This window comes from Nilaparvata lugens, chromosome 6 (genome assembly GCF_014356525.2).
Source record: "Nilaparvata lugens isolate BPH chromosome 6, ASM1435652v1, whole genome shotgun sequence".
Classification (NCBI taxonomy): domain Eukaryota; kingdom Metazoa; phylum Arthropoda; class Insecta; order Hemiptera; family Delphacidae; genus Nilaparvata; species Nilaparvata lugens.
The window spans coordinates 12519542-12545657 of record NC_052509.1 but is presented as its reverse complement, the minus strand read 5'-3'; the positions used below and the strand labels follow the sequence as shown (position 1 = coordinate 12545657).

The 26116-nt window shown below is 30.6% G+C and overlaps 2 protein-coding genes across 4 annotated transcripts in view; one reads left to right on the top strand and one right to left on the bottom strand.

The window, feature by feature from the left end:
- LOC111060106 (peptide transporter family 2) overlaps window positions 1-21516 on the bottom strand; it is a 59312-nt gene extending 37796 nt beyond the window's left edge. The window contains exons 1-2 of one of the 2 annotated variants that reach the window (XM_039430125.1): window positions 21188-21516; window positions 4489-4634 (exon numbers count right to left, since the gene is read on the bottom strand). In XM_039430125.1, coding sequence (XP_039286059.1) covers window positions 4489-4510 — 22 coding nt within the window. In that variant the 5' untranslated portion in view covers window positions 4511-4634; window positions 21188-21516. The remainder of the gene's footprint in view (window positions 1-4488; window positions 4635-21187) is intronic. The other variant, XM_039430126.1, reaches the window with a different exon arrangement.
- Window positions 3110-26116, top strand: part of LOC111054654 (CXXC motif containing zinc binding protein) — a 30733-nt gene continuing 7726 nt past the window's right edge. The window contains exon 1 of one of the 2 annotated variants that reach the window (XM_039430127.1): window positions 3110-3418. In XM_039430127.1, coding sequence (XP_039286061.1) covers window positions 3383-3418 — 36 coding nt within the window. In that variant the 5' untranslated portion in view covers window positions 3110-3382. Of the gene's footprint in view, window positions 3419-24730; window positions 24948-26116 lie in introns of those variants that run through there. The other variant, XM_039430128.1, reaches the window with a different exon arrangement.

Genomic DNA, 26116 nt, shown 5'->3' with positions numbered 1-26116 from the left:
GAAATTTCTTTATGGAGATTTTTCTTTTCCCTACTATTGTATTAAGAATATAGGTTGATTAATTTGTTGATACTTATACTGTACTTATGATTATCACTATTATTTTATTATTAGCCTATAAGACTGTGTTTTGTAATAATTTTACAATATACAGGATTTTTCATGTAGTTTATATTTGTTTCCTTTATTTCACACTACAGAGTATAATTACAGTGTGCTTATTTGATGTCTCAATTTTGATTACTTAGCTTCTTTGAATGCACCATACTTTTTCCATAATTTGGCTTTTTCAAACAAATGGCCACACTGTGATTATACTGTCTCTGAATTCTACACTATTCATATAAACAAGCCTCTTTGTTACATTTAGTTCATGTTCTATATTACTATATTACTGCTAGTGCTTCTTCAAAACAAAACCAACTTTTTGAAATGTTTCAAACTATTTATTTTTGCTCCAGTTGACAAAACCCTAGCTGTTATAGCTTTTATAGAGAAAAATAACTATAATAAACAATATATCTATCAAATGCTACCTGCTGCCATGTATGCAACAGCTGTTTCCCTTTTCATTGAAACCCATAACAATAGAATGGTGTACCTACCAAATTTCACAGTTTTCAGCTACAAAAACTGTGATATTTGGTAGGAAAACCATTCTATAATTATGGGTTTCAATAGGAGGGAAACTGCTGTTGCACTATGGTTGGCATTTGGTAGGGAAACCATTGAATTGAAGTTGGCATTGAGTAGGGGAATTATTGTACCATTGGAGGCTTTAGGTAGGGGAACTGTTGTATTGAAGTTGGCATTGGGTAGGGAAACAGTTGATTTGGTAGGGGAACTGTTGGGCAATGGGTGGCAAAGTTGGCATTGGTAGGGAAACAGTTGATTTGGTAGGGGAACTGTTATGAGCTGTTGGGTAATGAGTGGCAATAGGTTGGGAAACAGTTGAGTTTTGTACAATGGCCCCACAGAGCGCCAACCGCCATCTCTAACGGTTGACCAACTGTTTTGACCCACGCTTTGCCAACGTTGGCCCATCAAATTGTGCTACTTGGGAACTTTGTTGTAGTTTAGACACTGTACTACATTTGTGAATATTTGAAAAACACTTACTTTTCTTGGCGAATTGAGGTATGCATTTTCAAAGGTCAAGCTACGTTTACATCAAAGCTATCCCTGTCTGTCATTAGACGAAGCAAATATCTCTATCCTTGTCTAGCTTCGCACTGTTGCTTTTGTTCTTATCCCAAAATTATTTCAAAGATGTGTGATTTTATGAATGAATGAATAGCCTTATCAATAATAATAAGAGGTAGGGGAATGATAATAAATATATGATATTCTTCAAGTTGAATAATAATTTCCTATATTAACATGGTATGGATGAAGGAACTATATAAATGTGGATGGAAAATTGGACAGTGAACGGACATAATTTAATAGTTTATTGAAGCAGAATTTCTAAGCATATTATGAAAGAATTAATACCAGCACCGGAAATGAAATGTTATCAGCCAGACACCATTTTAGTCAAATTATAGTTAGTTATAGTGTGGTCCACGTAATAATGGCAGTGGAGAGAGATAGTTGACGATCCTCTGTCTTGTCAATGCCTTCTATAGACGGTAGCTGATACCGTTCTATTGATGTAATATTAACTGTCCATTCTAGATTAAAATAATCAATTATATTTTTCAATAATTCCATAATGAATTTTCATAATTAAGATGAAATATTTTGTTAATTTATTATCAATTCTACATTGTTAAAAGGCGATCTGGCAACAGAGGAAAGCGATAAAGAGATAGCGCTATCCGCTTTGTTGAATGATAGACGAGGATAGCAATACCATTGCTAATCAAACACTGCCATTATAACGTGGACCTCACTATAGTTAAAAAAGCGATAGAAAATTAATTATTAGGTAAATCAATTAACAGATAATAATGTCCTCAAATTAATACTTGATAATCTCTCAAATTTCTCTATTATTCATCAGTTATTTAGACTAGCAAATCCAACATTAGTTACTGACTAACATATTATTTTAATTTCTTCATTATTCAATATACTATTGTCTTTGATTTTTTAAAATATAAATTGATTCTTTGATTGATTCTTTATTGGATCCATACAATAAGTACATCATCAAAATGGTAGGGAGAGAAAAAACAAGGTAACCTTGTGCTATTCCTTCATATTAAAACAGTTTTATTGTTGTCACATCCACATTAAAATATTGAAATTTCAATAAAAAACTCAAGAAACTATTTGTTGTCAAAGCGGTCATATAATTTCCAAAACTGTAGAATTAATTGTGAAGTGAACAACTACAAGACTTATCCTATTTCGGAATATGTGTCACTTTATCCAAAGTTGGGAGAGGAATAGCACACGATTACACCTCACTTTTTCCCCTCCCTATCATTTTGATGATGAACTTATTGTATGAATCAATAAAGAATATTGAATATTGAATGTAAAACGAAATTTATGCTAGCAATAATTATTTTTCATCTATTTCCTCGCACACAGGCTTTGCCCATGTGAGGAACCTTCTTCAAGTTTTGTATATGTATATTGTGTATTGTTTGTATTTTCTAAGAAGAAGAATAAAGATAATTCCAATTTCAATTTTATTTATTAAAGTAGTCAAGAGGACTGCAGTACAGCTGAAGATGTGTTGGTTTCAACACAGAACTACAGTCCTGTGTGCAAATCTTATAAATGTGGAGGTGACAAGAATAAAACTGTAATTTTGCAATTAAAAAATATTGTCTTTCTAAAGAAAAAAGGTTCTGGTGAACTTGAAAACGCAATAGAAATGCATTACTTGTTTCAATTTGACTCGTTTGCTATTAGCAGATAACTTAAAACCTGTACGTACAGAACTAAAATCAATCAAACTAAACAGTTGTAACAATTTTAAAAAGGGTACTAAAGCTGTGTTTACATCAATGCTATCAGCAAAATTTAATAATACAATCCTTACAGATTCTGTTAGATTGAAAATAACTTATCATACACATGATGAACATATGTGTTTGTCAAGTTCCGTTCAATTTAATAGAATCTATAAAGATTAAGTTATTAACATTTTGTTAATAACTTTGGTGTAAACACAGATTTGGAGTTTTATTTTTTATTTCTATTCAAGGGTAGCCCTAACAGAAAAAGATAAACTAAGGTAGTGTATTTGGACAAAAAATTATGAGTACCTAGTTTTAATGACAGAAAACGTGAACTGTTGATAGTTGTGGACAATTTTGTGACATGACATGACACTTGTCAAGAATGGAATGCAGAAGTATTGATTGAAAGGCGAAGACAGTCTAAAAATTTCTCAAACTGTCAAAAAGTTGTATCGTTGTACGACATGGAGCTACAATGTCCATACATGTCATATTATTATGTAAGCATGATTTGATTCAATTATTTCAACTCATAGTCTATTATCTTCCATTTAATTCCTTGCTAGCAGTGATTTATTACTATTTGATTCTTTATTTATTTACTTATATTTTAAATTGAAATTTTAAACGCAAGACAAAATATGATAGAATAGAGTAGTACGCCCACTTTATAAGAATAAGAAAATTAATTTGAACTGAAATATTTATGGTCTGCAAAATTGATTGAAATATTATATTTCTATTCAATAACTCAATATTCAAATCAACGATTTGTATTATTAAAATATTTTTAGAATTGGCAAATTTTCAAGTTTTTGGTGAAGCTATTGAATAAGTGATTCAAAAATAAGTTTGCTACAAAATAAAATAAAATAGCTATAGTTTATCATTGAGAAAAAAATATTTACCGTACATGAATAATCTGTCAATAGGCTACATTAATATTGTCATTCAAATTAACAGAAGACAGGTACTATATGACTGTATATTAGCTGTAGAATATTATGTATACTTTATAAAAAATAAATCAATAGAACCTCTTGTTTCAAAGACATTTTATATAAAACAAAATAGCAACCAGCTTCGGCATTTCGAACTCATTTTCAAGTTTTTCTTGAGAGAGTACTATGGGATTATTTTTCAACTAACTAATCAAGTGATAGCCCTAATTAGATAATTTACTAGATAATATAGTTGATAAGTTGAAAAAATAAGCCTTTGACTAATGAAAATCTAGCACTCAACCCATTATTTTTAAAAATTTGATGATATAATAAATATTTTGAAGATAAGTAAATATTTGAAGATAAGATGTTTATTTATTACTGAATACTATTTCATTTTGACACTTGAAAATGGAATGAGTGCTCGAAACTAGTTGTGTTTATATAATAAACAACAAATAATAAACACAAATATTCGTTTATATAGAACAAATAAACTAGGCTATTTATAGAGGATACAAGTACTTTTTTATAATAATTATACTTTGAAAAAATTTAATTTGTCTTACTTTCTTATCTAGATTAATAATTATTTAAATAAGTTCCAAATCAATTTGATAACTTACCATTACTTGCCTTTGAATCCATCTAAGTTGTAAGCACTAAGCAGTGAGTTCAAGCACAAACTTATCCCACATCCAGACAGCTTTCAGACACTTGTCTGATTAAATTACTTCAGTCATAAACCATCAGACTGCATAGAGTGAAGCTCCTAGAACAGAAAATTCAAAATTTATCAATCAAACACGAGTAAAGTGTCTGCAAAATTTATCAATCACGAGTAAGTTTCTGTCTGCGAGAATATATTCGTCAGATAACTGAATGAAAATTCGAAGAAATATTCACAGATCATCAGACTACAGAGTAGAATTCCGACATTTCTTTTCCAAATTTATCAAACACATAAGTATGTATTATGTCTGTAATAGAATATTTCCTAGATAACTGAATGGAAAATAATGTATAAAAAATGCGATAAATCACTCTTGAAATGATAGATAGTTCAAGCTCTACTAACACACTTCAAGACGTTGAATATTATCTAAGTGTAACATATTTTTACATCATTCTCCAATTGCCAATACACAAGAAAGTTTTTTCAAAGTGTTCAAGTCAAGAATACTACAGACAGTTTTTTCTATCGACGTTGAGGCCTATATTCATTCAGAGAAATTATAGTAGGCTGTATTTCGTATTGTATTTTTCGTTTCAAAGATTGCTTGTTAAAATTAACTCTTTTCTAGTCGTTCACGAATTTACTGGTAATTTTATTACTTGTTTTTATAGTTTCTCACATATTAAATTTCGCATATTTATGTTGGTAATAATTTTATACCTTAGAATTCTCACACATTAATGTAGCTACAGAATTCCTAATCTAACATCACATTGTCGGTTAATTTTTCTTATTGCTATATTTGTAAATTTCCATGGAATTCTCCTTCAAACTATTTGTGTATTTTTTATAATTTCTAATGTTAATTTTGAATATTGTTATTATACTATCGTAGCAGGATTTTTTGTAATGTTTGTGTTTTGATTATTTGTTCTGTCAATGAAGAATGCATTATGTATCTGATTGGGATAGCAACTCCTATTTGTATGAGTACTTGCTCGAGAACAAATAATAAAACTATTTGATTTCAGCCTATTTTGTACTATAATCTATGAGAGAATGGATTAAATTCGTATTTATGGCAACCTTCAGCTTGATTATTATTTATTCTTCATTCATTCATACAATAAGTAGGCCTACATCATAAGAAATGACAGTGAGAAAAAAATAAGGTAACCTTGTGCTATTCCTCTCCCAAATTTAGATATAAGGTTACACATAGTCCGAAATAGGTTGAGTCTTGTTCACTTAACAAAATTTTCAGTCTCTAATTATTTTCACACAGTATATATTTTTAAATTTAATTTATTATCAAATTAGGCTTAAATTTATTATCAAATTAAGCTTAAATTTATTATTACAAGCTTGATTATCATCATAATATCAATTTAAAACCATTATATATTATAAAAATGACAAAAACTCTTCATTCCTTTCTAATACGTTTTCGTTATTCTCCCTTTTTTCATTAATTCTCTATCAAAATCTGAAGTATATTTCGTATTTTGTTTTTGCAATTTGTATTTGTTCTCTTTCATCTTATTAAATTCTTTGATGTATAATATTTATTTTGTCTAAGTTTATTTATCTTTTGTTACTCCTTTTTTTCTGTAACTGGGCACCCGCCGAAAAACCTTTGGGTTTGGCAGGACCCTCAATTGTTTGTATTGTGAATAAAAATTTTGATTTTTCATTTTGATTGAACTGGCTACATATATCAGTTGGAGTTAACCCTATATTACCATCTAATACCTCTTCAAGTAGGCTAATAGAAAAATGTTAATTGATTGATTTTGAGTGATTAATGATAGATTAATTTATTTTTCCTCTTCATACGAAGCAATACATCAATAGTTAAGATTGAAATTCTTGGAAGATGAGACTGATTACATTTTGTCAAATGATCAACAAATATAGCAACACCAATTTTAATCAGATACTGCCATTATAACGTGGACCTCACTATAAAATTAACACTTTGCACAGAGATGTGGAATTTCTCCATCTTAAGATGAAATAAAAATATGTTGTCAATTCCACAAAATTTTTATTTGAGTCCAAACTAGTTTCGATGCACTTGGCATCATCATCAGTGGTATACTGTCTACCACTCATCAGTCTACCAGCACTGTTGATGATGCCATATATCATCCTTTCCCCATCCTTATCACTATTTCAAAAGAGAGTGCATCGACACCTAGCTCTTGCTTCTGGGTATTGACTTATGGCTGGTAGTGAGGAGAAGTTGTACCCTATTCCTTTTTTTATAATTACTTACCTATGAAATAAATTTTTGCATGGGTTCACGAACTGCATGACTTTTTTTTTTTTTTTTTTCCTTCTCATTTTTCTATTCCTATCTTGTTTTTGAAGTAATCTATATTAATTTTTACTGTGCTCATCTATTATACTTTTAGTTTTACATTAATACTTACTGTATAGTTTATTCATGTACAGTGCTATTTTGTTTTGTACTAATATGGGTCTTGTTAGACTCAGTGGGAATTGTCATATTATAGACTATAAATGAATAAATAAATAAATAAATAATGCCAAGTGCATCGAAACTAGTTTGGACTCAAATAAAAATTTTGTGGAATTGACAACATATTTTCATTTCACCTTGACCTAACTATAGTTTTATCTGCTTTGTCTCTGTACAATGATAGAGCTCACTATAATATACCAGATTTCACACTTGATCTATTACGGTAGTAGCCTAATGTAGGTAGTTTAGCATACGCCAACACAATTTGCGCTTTAGTATACTTCATGAATATGAACGCTGTGTAACCCTATTTGTCATCCTATTCAGATTAGAATGAGTCATAAAGCAATGCACGTGACTTTGCAATCATTCTATTGTCACTGACTCGGTTTGGCATTGTCTGATCTTATCTTGAATAATTGAGAAAGCAAAGAACAATAATTCACACATATGGAATTATCGAAATTGTTCGATAATTGTTCAAATGAGACTGCTGCACAATTGTTCAAATGATAAAAATGAGCAATGAACTTTGAATTTTTGTTTCATGATAAATAATTTTTATAGAACTTTTTGTGAAGATTGATTCGAAATGTCTTTCAATTGATTAGCTTGTTGATTCATCAAGAATTAATTGATGATGAATGTGACAGTACTATATGATTCACACAAATTCATTTTGATTCATCCCATGTTGTTTGTTCGGTTTGTTGTTGAATAAGCTTCAAAATTGAAATTGAATTGAATTTATTGCCAAAATTACAAATACATAGTTGTACAATATTAATAATTACAAGAGTATACAATACAAATAGACATTGATTTTAACTTGAGTATAACAATATTATCAATGTAATATTTGGCACTGCCAACATAAGAAACCTTGTGTGTTGGCCTTGAGTTGCAGTTCAGATTGTGATTGTTTCATTGATAGAAATTTATTTGATTCATCCAGTGTTGATTCATAGATATTAGAAATTGATTCAACATTATAGAGGCTGAATCTCATCAACATTTCTGTAGATTCGATTCATTCATTTGTTAAACTATTCATTCTGTGTCAATGATAGGGTGACACAGAAAAACGGGAACTTTTAAAAACGCCATAAAATATTAGTGGGAGGGGCAAAAATGGTTTTATTCAAACTAATGTAAAGTTCAAGACTTGCTATTTGATAATTATTAATAACATCTTCCACTTTTTGACAATTACTAGTAGTTCTGTGAACAGTAGACCTCGCGCAGTTATAACGACGTCCCAAACCATAAGCACATCCACACTGATAGGCTACACTAACTATTCATTTGATCAGATCATTCTTACACAAGATTTAATTATCATATAACGCTTTCCGGAATTTAGCGCGAGAAAACCAGAAGACATCTAGGCGTCCAGACGAGCTGTTATAAGTTCTTTGCATCCTATTTGATATTGCATAAAAATTGCATTCAATGAGGCATGCGATTTATAGTCTACACAGCTGCTAATTTTTTACCAAGTTACATTGAGATATTGAATTGCATGCGTCATGGCATGCAATTTATAGTCAACTCGACAGCTGATTTATTATGAATAATTCTATAGTCTGATTTTCACTCTAATATTGACGTATGAAGGAGACTCCTTTTTCCTTTTATATTATCCTTGAAATGCAAAATTTCCAAAAACCTTGTATATACGTCGACGCGCAATTTAAAAAGGAATAACATAGGTACCTGTCAAATTTCATGAAATCCTATTACCGCGTTTCGCCGTAAATGCGCACATATAAACATATAAACATTTAAACATTCAAACATTCAAACATTCAAACATTTAAACATTTAAACATTCAAACATTCAAACATTCAAACATTCAAACATTCAAACATTCAAACACTCAAACATTCAAACATTCAAACATTTAAACATTCAAACATTTAAACATTAAGAGAAATGCCAAATCGTCGACTTGAATCTTAGACCTCACTTCGCTCGGTTAATTATTTCTTCAAGATGGCTTCCTCCTGCACGAATACACTCTTTAAATCTGAGTTGAGATTATAGAACGATTGCTGCAACATTTCAGCTGGGATATTGTTAATTTCATTTTGAATTGTCTGTTATGATTCAACCACAGGTCAAGTTGTGAAAACGTTTGATTTGAGATAGCTCCACAAACAGAAAATCGTAGGTGGACAGATCATGGGACCAGGAAACGCAGATGTTGCAGCGATCAATGAGGAATCGTCAACACAGATTTCAAGAGTGTATTCGTTCAGGAGGAAGCCATCTTGAAGAAGTAATTGCCAATAAGTGATAGATGTTATTACGGTGATAATTCTTAAATGGCAAGTCTTGAACTTTACATTAGTTTGAATAAAATCATTTTTGCCCTTCCCACTAATGTTTTATGGCGTTTTTAAAAGTTCCCGTTTTTCTGTGTCACCATATATTTTACTTTCCTTGCCCTATTACCATAGGTAAGGAAAGTATTGCTTTCCGAAAAAAATTAAGGTACCCCAATTTCTACATTTCTATACGTTTCAAGGTCCCCTGAGTCAAAAAAGTTGTTTTTGGGTATTGGTCTGTGTGTGTGTGTGTGTGTGGTGTGTGTGTGTGTGTGTGTGTGTGTGTGTGTGTGTGTGTGTGTGTGTGTGTGTGTGTGTGTGTGTGTGTGTATGAGTGTATGTGCGTCTGTGTACACGATATCTCATCTCCCAATTAACGGAATGACTTGAAATTTGGAACTTAAGGTCCTTACACTATAAGGATCCGACACGAACAATTTAGATCAAATGCAATTCAAGATGGCGGCTAAAATGGCGAAAATGTTGTCAAAAAAGGGTTTTTCGCGATTTTCTCGAAAACGGCTCCAACGATTTTGATTAAATTCATACCTGGAATAGTCATTGATAAGCTCTATCAATTGCCACAAGTCCCATATCTGTAAAAATTTCAGGAGCTCCGCCCCATCTATGCAAAGTTGGATTTCAGATTCTCATTTATCAGGCTTCAGATACAATTTAAACAAAAAAATTCGAGTGGAGAAAATTGAACATAAAAATCTCTACAATTAATGTTGAGTAACATTTTCACCTAAAATTGAAATTAAGCTCGAAATTAGAGAAAATGACTGTGATTATCCAATTGCAAACTGTTGGCAACTGTTGATTCTATTAAATCAATCACTATGAAGAGATATCAGACCTCGAATGTTTCCAGCGTTATTGTCCTGTCACCAGCTGGCTTAGATCTTTGTTTATAAGTAGACTTGTGATGCGCGTGAACACTAGCTTCAGGTGATCAATTCTAATAACGGCAAGGAAAGTTGTGTGAGTGCGCCACACCAGATTTTTAATTTTAATGAACACAATGTCTTGGAAAAGTAACCAGTCTGATAGACAGTGTATATGTGTTCTCAATCGACTTCTCTTCAAGAATAAAATTATTGACACTAAAGAATCATGTATCAAAACTCAACTCTGCAAATATGGTCAGAAGTGAAAGTTTATTTCTGCAGTGACATTATATTATTACTTTATTATTCACTTCAAAGCGGATCACCCACTTACATCCAATTAAAACTTGACAAGTGAAATGTCAACATATGCTTTCAATAATCAATTTCAAAATTACTTATTCAAATGTGGGATGTAAGTAAAATAATTATCCAAAGCTATCTCGTTCCAGAGATTGGAGCAAAGTTCAGTTAAATTCACTACAGCTTTATAATGGCAGTAGAGAAAAACGTTGCCGATCCTCTGTCTTGTCAATGCCTTCTATAGACTGTAGCTGATACAGGTTTATATTGATATAATACATTTTGTATTAACTGTTCTTCTAGTTTAAGATGATAAATTATCAAGCAAGAAATTATATTTTTTATTATTTCATAATGAATATTCATAATTAAGATGAAATATTTAATAAACTATTAATTCTACATTGTATTACAGTAACTATTCTACATTTAATTATCTATTAATTTTATTCTACATTGTTAAAAGACGATCTGGCAACAAAGCAAAGCGAGAAAGAGGTAAAGAGGATTCATTCGATAATATTTATTCAAATATAGTGAGGTCCACGTTAGGCAGTGGAGAAAGATAGGTGAACAACGTTGCCGATCCTCTTTCTTGTCAATGCTTTCTATAGACGGTAGCTGATACAGGTTTATATATATAATTTATATTTTATCAAGCAAGAAATTATATTTTTTAATAATAATTACACAATGAATTTTCATAATTAAGATGAAATATTTTGTCAACTATTTAGTTCTACATTGCTAAAAGACAATCTGGCAACAGAGCAAAACGAGAAAGAGATAGCACTATCCTCTTGGTTGAATAATAGACAAGGATAGCAATACCATTGCTAATCAAACACTACCATTATAACGTGAACATCACTATATATTTTATACTTTATATCAGAGCACCCACTTGCATCTAATTAAAACTTGACAAGTGAAATGTCAACATGCTTTCAAAAATCAATTTCAAACTTATACTTAATCAATTGTGAAATGTAAGTAAAATAATTATTCAAAGCTATCTCGTTTGAGAGATTACAGCAAAGTTCAGTTCAATTTACTTTAAAAACTGTCAGTATTACTCATAGATAACACTATAGGCTTCCCATTCAACACATGCTGACATTTTGTAAGTGAACTAGCAGTACAGAAATATGGGTCAAGTGAATGGGTGACTGACACACTGAGTCTCTCTTTATCGCATGAAAAGAAAAAAATGTTGGCGCCTTTAAAAGAAATGATTGAAAAGTGAGATGAAAAAAATAAGTAAATGGGATGGATTATCAAGAGAGAATGAAGCTAAGGTCATGTCCAACCGTCTTGAATAAATGTGTTATACCTACTATTAAAACATTATCATAATATCAAGGCCTAAATAGCACATTCAAAAGAGGAAAATCTAAAAAAAAATATTTCTGCAAAACAAGACTTTTATACGGTACCGTACTTTTCAAAGCGTTATACCATAGAGAAAAGATAGCATGAGGAGGTATCCCATTGTATAGAGCGTTTATGCTGCAAATTTCACTGTTAACTCAAGCCGATAGTCCTAGTAGTTGTTTTTGGTGAAGCTATATATGTGACGCTGGTAGTCTCTCACACGGTCTGTCCGGTCGTGTGTTGATGGGAAGGATATTATTTTATAATTATCTTTCTCAGAGAATCGACAATTACAGTATTTCTGAAGATTTATGAAGTTATATCACAATATATTATATACTATCGTTATTCCAATTGAATTCAATCTTTATTCTCATTGATTAATTTTTATTCTTTGTAAAATTCTTTGAATAATTAGCAATGCAGTTGTTTAATGTAAATTAGTGTATAGGCCAGTAAATATTGTAACATACATGAATAAAAAAATCTTATCATTCTAATACTGTGCCGTTCTTACACTCTCACCCGGCCAAAACAGTAGTCGACAGTAGTTGGCTTGAGTTAACAAAAAATCGGTTTGAAATTCAGAACATGAACGAACCATACCATTAGATATCTTCGAGTGCTATTTTTTTTTAATTATGATTTTATCTTGAAATCTTAAAACAGGTAACCTAATCTTTAGACATCTTATAAATTCAATCACAGTCCCTATAATCAGGACTTCCAAGTATATAGGAGGTCCTGCTATAATCTGGTCTAATCTTCAATAATCCAGCCACTATATTCATTGGTGCATGCAATTTATATTGTAGTTCTGATTTTTTAATATATTATTTGAGTACATAAGAGAAGTCCAGAACCAATTTCTTCATGCAAAATTTCCTTGTGCTAGATACAGAGTGGCCCAAAAACCTCGTATTTTCGGCTCATTTTCCAGTTTTCAGCTATTTCTGCAAAATCTTGTTGTCGGACAGAAAAATTTGCTATCGCCTTTTTTCTAGAATATGAAATTCTGTATAAAATGAGATCATTCGGAACTCTCTATCTCCAATGAGTACTGAGTTATGATTTTTCAAAAATGAGTGCAATTTGAAGAGAGAATACATTTTTGATGAATTTTAGATTTTGATCAACAATATCTTCCGATTGTTACCATTTAGATGTATAATTCAGAATCCCTCTGGCGTATTTTTGTGCTCTACAATCTGAGATCAGGTAGAGCGCTCTATCTCCTATAGATTTCCAAGTACACCTGACAACAATGCTCCTTGTATTGTGAAAAACACCTAATTTTCAGCTTCAACCATCACCACCAACTACATAGTCTTCACATTGATATTTAGCACAATAACATAAGTTCATAAAATTATGTTCTATGAGAATCACCCGTTAGATGCACTTCATTTCAGTATTTCCTAGTGGAGAGGCGCGCTTAAGGACACCTCAAGGATCAAAATTTCAAACACTTATAACTTCTGATACAAATAAAAATTCGGTCGAAAAGTGGAATATTTATTGTTGAGTGTACTTAAGCCCATATTCCAATACACAAAAAATGGTCAATTTCTACCCTGTACCTAGCACAAGGAAATTTTGCATGAAGAAATTGGTTCTGGACTTCTCTTATGTACCCAAATAATATATTAAAAAATCAGAACTACAATATAAATCGTAAGCACATCCCCTTTTTTATGTCTATATTGACTGGACTACAAACACTTGACAACGAAATCCCTACTTACCGAACACAGCTGAAGTTTGAAAATATTTGTAAATAATTAATAGTATAGTAACCGTGAATTATGAGAAATGAGAATTCACTCCTCAACAAGAACCGGTTATTCACTTCAACAATGATATGGTTCACAATATTATCCTCACTGACTCGAATACATTGATAACAAGATACATAATGATGCACATGATCGATGATAACAAGACGGATGAGAGATAAGAACTGGTGACTATTATGTTGGAAATAAACTTTAGAGATGTATAAAAAATAATTGAGATCTACTGCCAAAAACCAACATACTTATTGAAATCCCCCCCACAATTGTTACTAGAACAAAAATGTAAGTTTTTTCTCATAGTCTAATTCCAATTAACCGTTTTTTCACTTTGTTCACATGTTATCAATTACTGTCACAGTTCCAATATATGTTAGGATTGTATTTTTTATGTTTTTTTCAAAAACATCCATTTAACTTTTCATTCAACAGCTTTTAATTTGTCATGTATGTTAGTTTTTTCTTATAGTGTAATTTCAATTGATCATTTACATAATTATATACTTTCCCACTAGGTCCACATGTCAACAATTGTCAAAGTTTCAATATGTGTGGAATGCATTTTTTTATGTATTTTTTCCAATAACTTCCATTCTTTGTTGTCTATTGTTTCAAATGTCATCGTAAAATTGAAGCAAGTGCTTGAAAAAAGACAATTCAAGGATGCTTCAATGAACAACTGAAGCAATAACAGTAAATTGAAAAAATAATTGTCGAACTTGGAGTAAAACCAATTTTATTTTGAGCACTTGACTCCCAAAATTGTGAACTAAATACCAGATTTAGTTAAGTTCACGTTATAATGGCAGTGTTTGATTAGCAATGATATATTGCTATCCTTGTCTATCATTAAACAAAGCGGATAACGCTATCTTTTTCTCGCTTTGCTCTGTTGTCAGATCGTCTTCTAACAATGTAGAATTGATAATTAATAACAAAATATTTCATCTTGATTATGAAAATTTATCATGAAACTATTGGAAAATATAATTTCTTGCTCAATAAAATATAATTTATATTATTTTTAACGAGAATGGACAGTTAATATACATCAGTAAACCTGTATCAGCTATCGTCTATAGAAGGCATTGACAAGGCAGATGATCGGAAACGTTGTTCTCCTTTATTTCTCCACTGCCATTTTAGCGTGGACCTCTCTATTGGCCTTTTCCATTCACTGAAGAGTCTCTATTCTTGTGAACGTATATTATCCAATTGAATTATTAAATGGCATTTTCATGATGCTCTATCATTTTATTGTTCAATATTGTAAATAGTTAATAATTATTTAAATACCAATTAAACTAAATATTGAATATTCCATTCACTGGAGAGTCTCTATTCTTGAGTATGTATATTATCCGATATTGAATTATTAAATGGCCTTTTTATGATGCTCTATCATTTTATCGTTCAATATTGCAAATAGTTAATAATTATTTAAATTCTAATTTCAATCTGCGGAATCATCAGAATGATGAGGAGGGAAAAAATAAGGTAACCTTGTGGCTTGTGCTATTTCTCTCCAAAATTTATATAAGGTGACACATATAGTCAAAAATAGGTCAAGTCTTGTAGTTGTTCACTTCACAAAATTTTTAGTCCTTAATTATTTTCACAAAGTGGTGATTTTTAAATTTAGATGCTTCTAAATCAAACATAGAAGAAATATTTCACATACACACTACCGTACTTTGTAGTTTTAAACAACGACTTTCAACATGTAACGAATTGAAAAGAAATCCTTAACCTGCTTCTGCAAATTTTCTGCATAATTTTTTCATATTTTGATAGCCTACCAAATAAATACTAACAGTTCAATAAAAAAGAACCGTTAACCTACTTATTACTCGTTACTCTTCACCTGACACTCTTTTATTACACGCATAATACATAATGATGTAGGTAGGCTTCCTAAGTTTTTTGGCACAAGCTATAGAATTCAACCTTAGCCTAATATTTTGTGGCGTTTTTCAGAGCTCATTCTATGATATAGATATATAGATTCACTATAAAAACTGTCTGCATATTCTTTATAGATATCTTCTTCTTCTTCATCTTCTTCTTCTTCTTCTTCTTCTTCTTCTTCTTCTTCTTCTTCTTCTTCATCTTCTCCTCCTGTCTTCTTCCTCTTGTATACGATGTACATTCAAAAAATATAGGTGCAAAAATAACGGCAAAGTTGAATAAATACAGAAGGTTGAATAGATACCTATTATATTATATTTATACTATTGAGGATGAATACATAGAGGCTATAAAAATGGAGATAAAAATATAGATTATGTTGGTGTAGATATAAATTATAATAGATTGGATAAATTTATTCATCTATTTGAATCATATCCATCAAAATTGATAGCTTCTAACAATTTTCACAAAATCAATCAATCAATTAAAATTTTTATCCACAATACAAACAATTATTGAGGGTCCTGCCAAACCCAAAGGTTTTGGGTACAGAATTAATAAAAAAAGGGAAAAACAAAAATTTATTAGAAAGGAATGAAATAAAAAGGAAAAGGGAAAAAATGTTTTAGCCTACACATTAAGTAATAGTACATTTTTATCGTTGAGGCAGGCGGCAGTGTTAATTATTCAATATAATTAAAACATGTAACATTAAAATTTCTTCAAACAAAATCTTATCTGTATGATTTCTCAAGAACTTCAATCAAGAACTGCACAGTATTTGAATAAGAAAATGCTCCTTTTTAGAAAGTAATTTTTTAATTAATAGTCGATTTCAAAAATAATTGTTTTGTTAGATCAAGTATGATGAAGTCCTTTGATTTGAGTTCGGGGACTTTGTACAGGACTTACGAAGTCCTTTGAATCCGGGGGACTTGGTAAGTCATAAAGCCAGTTAATAAAAGTGAATCAGTCATAAGAGATGTTAAAGGACCATAAATATAGATATATTAAGTGGATAATCGGTTGAATGAGTTGCACCAGTCATATATATGTTACAAGGTCTATTAATATAGCTATATAATGTGGATAATCGGTTGAATGAGTTGCATCATTCAGATATAGATGTTGAATGTATACCTATAAATAAAGATATATTATGTGGGTAGGTAATCGGGTGATGAATAATTTATCACGTGTAGCAGTAAATTTTTTGCAAATAGTATGCAGTTGAAGGTCAACCACTTCTACAAACTAGTCACTTCTCAATATATATTTATATATAGTAACAAGTGTTAGTTCATTATTTAGTAATACATTATACCGTGTACTACTGTACCTCGTATATATATCTATATATATATAGCCTACTGTTGAACTGCTGTTTTATTCCTTCAATATAATCTCTCTTTATTTAAACTCTTTATTGATTCATACAATAAGTACATCATCAAAATGATAGGGAGAGAAAAAATAAGGTAACCTTGTGCTATTCTTTCATCATATTAAAAAAACACAGTTTTATTGTTGTCACATCCACATTAAAATATGTTAAATATAAATAACAATATTGAACCAGCAATGCTGCATTTAATCGAATTATTTTATTTTGTTATTGAAAACGTTTTTTCTTCTTCTTGGATTATTGTTGATAATAATAATGAATTCACTAAAAAGATTTTCTCATTCTTATTTCTCTTAATTTTTTCACTTTTCCTTGTTTTCCTCTTCATCATACAATATTGTAATTGGAAAGGTTTCTTCTTCTTCTTTTTTCTTTTTCTTCTACTTCTTGAATAATTGTTGATAAGTCTACTACTATATATGAAGATTGTCTCATTCTTCTTATTCCTCTTATTTTTATTCTTTTTTCTTTTCACTCTTCTTTGTTTTCTCTTCATCATACAATATTGTAATTGGAAGGTTTCTTCTTCTTCTTTTTCTTCTTCTTCTTTTTTTTCTTCTTCTTGGATTATTGTTGATAATAATAATGAATTCACTAAAAAGATTTTCTCATTCTTATTTCTCTTAATTTTTTCACTTTTCCTTGTTTTCTCTTCATCATACAATATTGTAATTGGAAGGTTTCTTCTTCTTCTTCTTCTTTTTTTTCTTCTTCTTCTTCTTTTTCTTCTTCTTCTTCTTTTTCTTCTTCTTCTTCTTTTTTTTCTTCTTCTTGGATTATTGTTGATAATAATAATGAATTCACTAAAAAGATTTTCTCATTCTTATTTCTCTTAATTTTTTCACTTTTCCTTGTTTTCTCTTCATCATACAATATTGTAATTGGAAGGTTTCTTCTTCTTCTTTTTTTTCTTCTTCTTGGATTATTGTTGATAATAATAATGAATTCACTAAAAAGATTTTCTCATTCTTATTTCTCTTAATTTTTTCACTTTTCCTTGTTTTCTCTTCATCATACAATATTGTAATTGGAAGGTTTCTTCTTCTTCTTATTCTTTTATAATTCTTATCATTTTTTCTTTTTACTTCTCTTTGTTTCTTCCATCATCATTGAATTTCCGTTAATTTGTTCTCTCTCTTACGGTATCTCTAATAAATAGTCTAAATCATTCCTACATAGCCTCTACTCTACCTCTCTAGACATTTTCTACGTAGGCTTATCATCAATGATGCATTTTCATCAAAATCTGATGAAGATATGATTTTAAAGTTTATGTGAAATGGAACCTCATTGAATCATTGAAAAAAAACTCTAGGTAGGTACCGTACTTCAGGTCCTCTAATTAGAAGAACCAAATAAATAGTTTCATTCTTTATTTTGTGAATTTAAATTTTGTTTCATGTTTTTACAAAAGTTTTACTATCAATCTACCCAAATTTAATTTTTTTTGTTTTATTCCAATCTATATTCTCAGATTGTGATTTGGTGTAGAAATTCAAATGGACATAACCTATGTATAATATTTGGATAATTTGAAACTAAATTAGGAAATTGGAAAAGTTTTAGGCAATAGCCTGTTTTTTTCTTTTCCAATCATTGTATCGTTTGTGCTAACCAAATAAATAAATAAAGGTACTCTCTCTATTTTTACTCTATGATAGAACCTACACTAGTATTATTTTTAAATCAATATATGTGCACTGGTAAGATACATAATCAAATTCTATGTGAGTTCATAAGAGCTGATTAAATTATGCCCTCAGATTTAATTAAAATATTATATTAGAACATTTTTATTAAATCAAATGACAAATCTAATAGCACTCCATATTTTTATCAGCAACCGTTGAATTTTATCCTCTCAATACGGTACCTATATTGAATTTGATGAAAAATCTGATCAAATACAGAATTTTTATTCCAATCTTTGAACTTCTACTGAAGAAGATGGTTCAATCTACTCCATGCCTACAGTGAGGTCCTCATTATAATGGCAGTTAATAAAGATAGGAGAACACCGTTGCCGATTCTCTGCCTTGCCATTGCCTTCTATAGAAGATAGCTGATACCATAGCAATATCAACTGTTCATTCTTGTTTAAAATAACCAATCATATTTTATCCCTCCACAAAATGTATTCTTCAATGATTAAATATTTTAATAGATTTGATTGAATATCTTGTCAATCAATTGTACTTCTACATTGTTAAAAAACAATATGGCAACACTGCGGAGCTAGAAAAGAATAGCGCTATCTGCTTTGTCGAATGACAGACAAGGATAGCAATAACAGCAATGTCAATCAAATACTGCCATTATAACGTGGACCTCACTATAGCTGCCTACTGTCAATATAGTCAACATTGTCAGGCTGTATGACTTTAGTTGACATAGGAGACAATTAAAATTACAGTGGCATTGTCACAGTCAGAGCGAATAATGTCAAGAATAATTATTGTAATCAGCAAGTGATAGAATTGATAAAACTTGATAAGAGAAGACCTTGAAAGTTGACAAAGCGCTCTGATAATAATCTGTACTTTTCAATCTATTTGAGAGATTTTGATTTCACAATATTCTCTAGCTGTATCAATTATTAATGTTGAGAGAATCCATTCTACTTTAAAAAAATTCAATTAATTTCGTAAGAGTTTATGATATTCATAAACACTACACACATACACCAATCTATTTGAGAGATTTTGATTTCACAATATTCTCTAGATGTATCCAATGTTATTAAAAGAATCCATTTTACTTGAACAAAATTCAATTAATTGCGTAAGAGTTTATAATATTCATAAACACTACATCTTCACTACTGCCTTTCATAAATTCATTCATCATAGATAAAAATAATTTAATACCGCACCGATTTACATTTGAATTAATTTAAACACAATTAATATGTGAATATTTCCTATTTTAGTGATAATAATGTAAAATAACTCTTCTATGTTTGGTTTTGAAGCATGCATCTAAATTAAAAAATCTACCTACTTTGTGGAAATAGTTAAGGGCTAGTTAAGTGAGCAACTACAAGACTCTTTCCTATTTCGGACTATGTGTAACCTTATCTAAATTTGAAGAGGAATAGCACAAGGTTACCTTATTTTTTCTCTCCCTATCATTTTGATGATGTACTTATTGTATCAATCAATGAATAATAAGGAATTGGAGGAGTACGGTAATGATTTGATGACACTGACCTTAACTGAAATAACACTATTATTATTGAACTAACACATCGATTCCAAATTTTTTTTTAGAAAAATAGGCAACTCATTGAAGACTGATAGGCACATAGGTCTTAATGTGAATATGCTATGAAAAACTTTAAATAGGTACAAAACGTTTGGAACCAAACTTAAATAAAGAGAATAATAATCATTATCATGAATTATTATTAAAAAAAAATCCAAATTAAATACTGTGAATCATTCTGAAGACTTCTGCTACTGCAAATATTGACAACAGGGTAAACAGCTAGATGGAAATTCGATGAGCTCTCTACTATTCAAAAATGATTTGTCAGCCCGAGAATTAGCATTTGGATAATTGCAATATCTCAGTAATTTCTATCTGTCAATCGTTATTATTATCATGTATTGACAGTACAGTAGGCCTATCTATATTATTAATCTCTATATTATTATCTACTCTACTGAACTGTCACAAACAAATTCACCGGCAATAATCAACTGAAAAAAATAATATTTTTAGTGCTATGAAAAATGATAAATCATTCATGAAATGTCCGTTTTTGATCTACCTATTCCGAATGACACAGTCTAGTTTAAATAATACATAAAATACATTTTATAACAATTTATTACATTAAATAAACAATTTAAAAACACAAAAATAAATAAATAATATATTGATGTTGCTTTCCATGACGAAACACTATATAATAACTTTGTTGAAGTTCTGACACTGTGTTACTAGTAAATATTTGAGAAGTAACACAGTGTCAGAACTTCAGCAAAGTTAAATAATATATCAAACAATTTGATTCTTTCATTCAATAAGAGTATCCAACCGCTATAACATGTATTATTGTTATTCTTTTTCTGTATAGCCTACACTTCATGATAATAAATTTACTACTATAAAAAATAATAGATTATGATTGGTAATTAATCGGTATTTACCTGTAAACATCCGTAGAAACAAACTTGGTTTGTTATCAAGCAACGCGTGACTTGATACAACCAGTCAAGCGAGTACTTCTTCCAGTAAGTAGGGCTCAACAGAGCTTAGTAGGTCAAGGAAGGATCAGTGAAGCCTTCCAAAAGTCCCTACACAAAACACAAACAAATCTCCCAAAATGTATTCTCTACACAACTCAAAACTCACAAAAATACTGATAACTTGAAAAAAAAACAGTTGAAAACATGTAAAAAATCCGAACTAAAACATGACACGGTTAAGAGCGGAGTAGAGTAACAACTGAGAGTTGATAGATAGTGTGTACTCTATAATCTAGTACAGGCAAGAATGCCGGGGAAAGAAGTGGGGGAAAAATAATCAGTGAATCTGTGGTGAAGTGAGTGAAGCCAGGACTTTCTGCTTCCGGATTGTTGCTCATTTTTTGTTCTTCTTTTGTTTCTACAGCTTGATAGCTTCACTGACTTTTTGTTCCGTTCCGTCATTTGCAATAATGACACACTGTACTGAATCATTCTCTTTATCTATTTTCATACAGGCTCTGTTCATATCATCATCTCCTAAGTTTTTTTTCCAATCTCTTTTTTTAAAAAAATGTTTTTCCTTTTCTAATTTTGTTCAATTATTGTTGTTCAAAACATTTTTTTGACAAATCTTTTGTAAATGTGGCTCAAGGATTGAATTTTTATCTTTCTCTCTGATGTCATGAACTTACAAGTGAAATGTATCCTAAAAATACAAAGATTGGGTGACCGCTTGATCCAACTCCTCTGAATGAGTTGTAAAATCGCTTCTCGGTGGTTCGGATCCCACTTGAAACTGTATGTTCATTCAATGTATCCAAATTACATGTATTCTAGCTACCTTGGGTTCATTCATCATTCATTATCATTAGCTTCATTGCACACGCACAAGCCTAGAGCTCATGTGGGCATCACCTTCAACAAAAAATCGTATTCTTCATTGCGGTATTCAAATATTGATTTTAAACATCTTTTGAGGTGCTCAGGGGTATATTTACCGTTTTCCTACTATCATCTCCAAAATCCTTTTTTTCCGCCTTTTTTTATTTCAATCGCTGCAGTTACATTAATATTTAATTCTTCCCAATTATAATCTACCATTCTACTATACTACTATGATAGGCTTCTACTAAAAAAGATGATGAAAATATAGAGAATGAGAGAAAATTATTATCAACCTTTCATAAACCATTACAGTATTTGTTATTAATATTAAATGCGGTACCGGCCTTATTGTGGAAATGATATGTTGTGGCTAATACATACAATACACTCTATTTTTATATGAGGATAGTTTATTCCATCTCCTAATATACAACAAATTCTTTTGGTTTATGTTTGTATAGAGTTTTACTTTTTGTATCCTGATCGTTTCAAAGATAGCCTGAAATCTATTATTTGGAATATTTTCCTTTACAAAGTTTGCCTTTTTAATTTTTTTTTTAAAAACTTCCACTGCAATTTAAGACCATGCATGTTCTGATATAAATAAAATAGAAATCTGAGTACCCTTTTTAGAATTATTTAGTCACAACATGTTCGGCTATATGATGCCATTATCAAGTGATTGGAAAATATGTAATGACATATTAAATAAATACTATTGAAAGCTTCTTATTATAATCAGAAGAATATTATAATCTTCTTATTTATTGTAATCAGGATATATTATTATTTTAAGAACTATAAACTTCTTTTTATAAGAAGCTTGCAATAGTATTTATCTAATGTAATTTTATTTATTTTCCAATCACTTGATGATGACATCATATAGCCGAAACATGTTGTGAGTAGAAAAATTAAAAGGGTACTCAGATTTCTATTTATTCATATTTAATAGTAGCCCTAACAAGAAAAGACAATGTTCTGATATGTATCATGATCTCATTAATTTATTCATTCATTCTTTATTGTTCCCATTTTTATTTGTGTTCACTTTTCATACAACACTAGAGCTTTGCTCCATCAAGTGATTAAATGTGATTTTCATTTAAGATGATAAAAAGTATCTATGATAAAGCTGATAGTTCAACGCTACTTTTCTCATATTATCATTCAAATTTTACAGTAAAATAACTTTCCTCCAATCATCATTCTCTACTAATACTTTCCGCGAAGTTCAAGCAAAAAGAAATCACAAGAGAGTGTTATTACGTCTACCGATCTTTTTTATTATCAGTGACGAAAGTGACTGCAGAAATTGCGTCATGTTTTCAACAAATTGTAAGTAATTTCCTTCAGTGCTCATCAGTTGTTGTAAATTTTCAACGAAATTGCAGGTGATTTCCTTTGAAGCTCGATCATCAATTATTGTAGCTACAATCTTGAGATGATTATAATGTTGCAATGGGGAAGTCCCTTGTCATCTATATGGTTGCTGAGTGATTTATATGATTAGCAATTAGCAATGTCCTAATATATTTACAGTTTGATTTATGTGTTGTGTAGTTGATTTTCGATGAATATAACATATTTATTTAACATCAGTTTGATTTATGTGTTGTGTAGTTGATTTTCGATGAATATAACATATTTAACAATGAATATCTGCAGTAATAATCATCTACTTTTTATAGTCCAATGTATTTGTAGTTGATTTCCGATATGTATAACATAATATTTTATCAATGATCATTTGCAGTAGAAATAATTTTCTTCTCTGTAGTCCAATCTATTGGCTAGCTTAAATATTTCTGAAATGTAATTCGAGAGTTTCATTTACAAGTTTTTATTACAGAAGGTACCGGTTCACCAAACACTCCAAATTGAATTTCGGGTACCGAGCTTCGCTCTGGAGTACAAAAGCATAAAACATATTTTATTACGAAAGAATAAATTATAATAAATTCATAGTTTATACAGGAATGTTCTATCTAATCACAGTAAATTGAGATTAATTCCCCGAGAAATGCAAAAATTTCCCTTACAAAGGCCCGGTTGCACAAAAGCCGGTTAAATTTTAATCCTGTTTAATTTCACGTGAACCAAATCAGAGAAGACCATTTCAAAAAGATGGATCTACTGGAATTAATCAGGATTGAAAATAACCCGGCTTTTTTGCAACCGGCACTAAGTACCTGTTTGAATGATTACAAAAGTTCAACAGCTGAGTAATAATTTTGACACAGTCCCACACACAATGTACTGGCTCACTCACTTCCATCATCAACAGACGATGAAATAATTATTAATATCAGCTGTTTTTCCAAGGATGAATATTAATAATCCTTTTAATGTCCTTCAGCTAGTTTCTCCAGGGATATGAGACCTAGTGCAATCGAATTGTTATATTATAGTCTATTTTATTTGATATATTATGAAGTCTTGAAGATCCACTGATTCTGTGGAATCAATAAATTGGCAAATAAAAACATGAAAACACTTTTTATTAGTCTACTATTTTCATACAATACGAACTTTTAAAAATCAGCGCCTAAACTGCATGGAAGGCATTGATAGATTTTGATCGATCTCATCCAAATTATCGATTACTTGAAACGATATAATTTTATCGACATATCATTTGGTCATTTGGTGATTGAATTGAGTTTTGAGGTTATGTTGCTGTTTTCAATTTTCTAGTAATAAAATGATAAATTTCTATGTGAGAAAGAGTGGTGATAGATAATTGAAGACTGAAAAATAATTCATGTTGCTGTGATAATTCAATATTCATTCTGAATAGTCATTGTTATGCGCTGAATAGCGGCTTACTATGGTTGTGAGTATTCAAATATTACATTTTTAATTATCTTAATTATTTAAACTAATTCTCATAGTTCTAGCTCCTTATTACTATCTATTTTGAAATAAAGCTTATTTCAAATAGCTTACCTCTCAATTAATGTTGAGAATATTACTGCAATAATTTTGAGGCAGCTGTAGAAAATTCAGGAAAGTTGTTATCAACAATTGGTTAAAATCAATAAAAATTTCCTAACCTATTATACATAAAATAAGTTTATAAATCACTTCCCGGTGGTTTGGAACCCACCTTGGGGCGTGACCATATAAGGCGTTTTTTTCAGGCGTTTTCAGAGTCGGCACTGCAGGAAGCTCTCCGATTGGCTGATTGATACTTACTTGATACTTGATATTCTCCCACTGGAAGCGCGTATGCGCCATGGTCGTCAGATTTTTTCATCATAATGTAGTGCTCAATTTCCTTGTGGTTCCTGGTGTCGGTGTGGTGAGATTCTTTCCTCAAAGTATTCTTGTAGACTATATGGTCTCATTGTGAGGAATTTTTTTCAGTTCATTTTTAAATTGACTCAAGTTTTCCAAGGTCTTCAATTCATCTGGCAAGCAGTTGTATATCCTAGCGTAGATATATTTTGGTCCATATTGGGTCAGTCTGGATCGTACCACTGTCACATGAGTGTCGTTTCTTCGTCTGGTGTTGTAGTGGTGATATTGCTGATTTCTCAAAAAATATCTGGTTTCCTTCTAGTCATCAAACATGCCTCTAAAACAAACAGCGCAGGTAGTGTTAGAATGCCAGCCTCCATAAACAAGGGTCTACAGTGGGCGAGGTATGGTTGCTTGAAGATAGTCCTTAGAACTCGTTTCTGCAGAAGCAATATTCTTTCCATGTGTGGACTGTTTCCCCAGAATAGTATACCGTAATTTATTATACTATGAAAACAGCCGTAGTAAACATTCATAAGTACTTCTCGATCTAGGAGTGGTTGAAGACGGCGCATCATATAGCAAACAGCTGTCAGTCTTGTTGATAGGTTCTCAATGTGTAGTCGCCAGTCCAGGTTGTCTGATATGGATATGCCCAAGTATTTTGTACTCTCCACCACACTCACACTAGATCCCTCCAATCTGAGGAGAGGAGTACTTTCATACTTTTTCCTATTGTAGAACTGCAGAATTTTGGTTTTC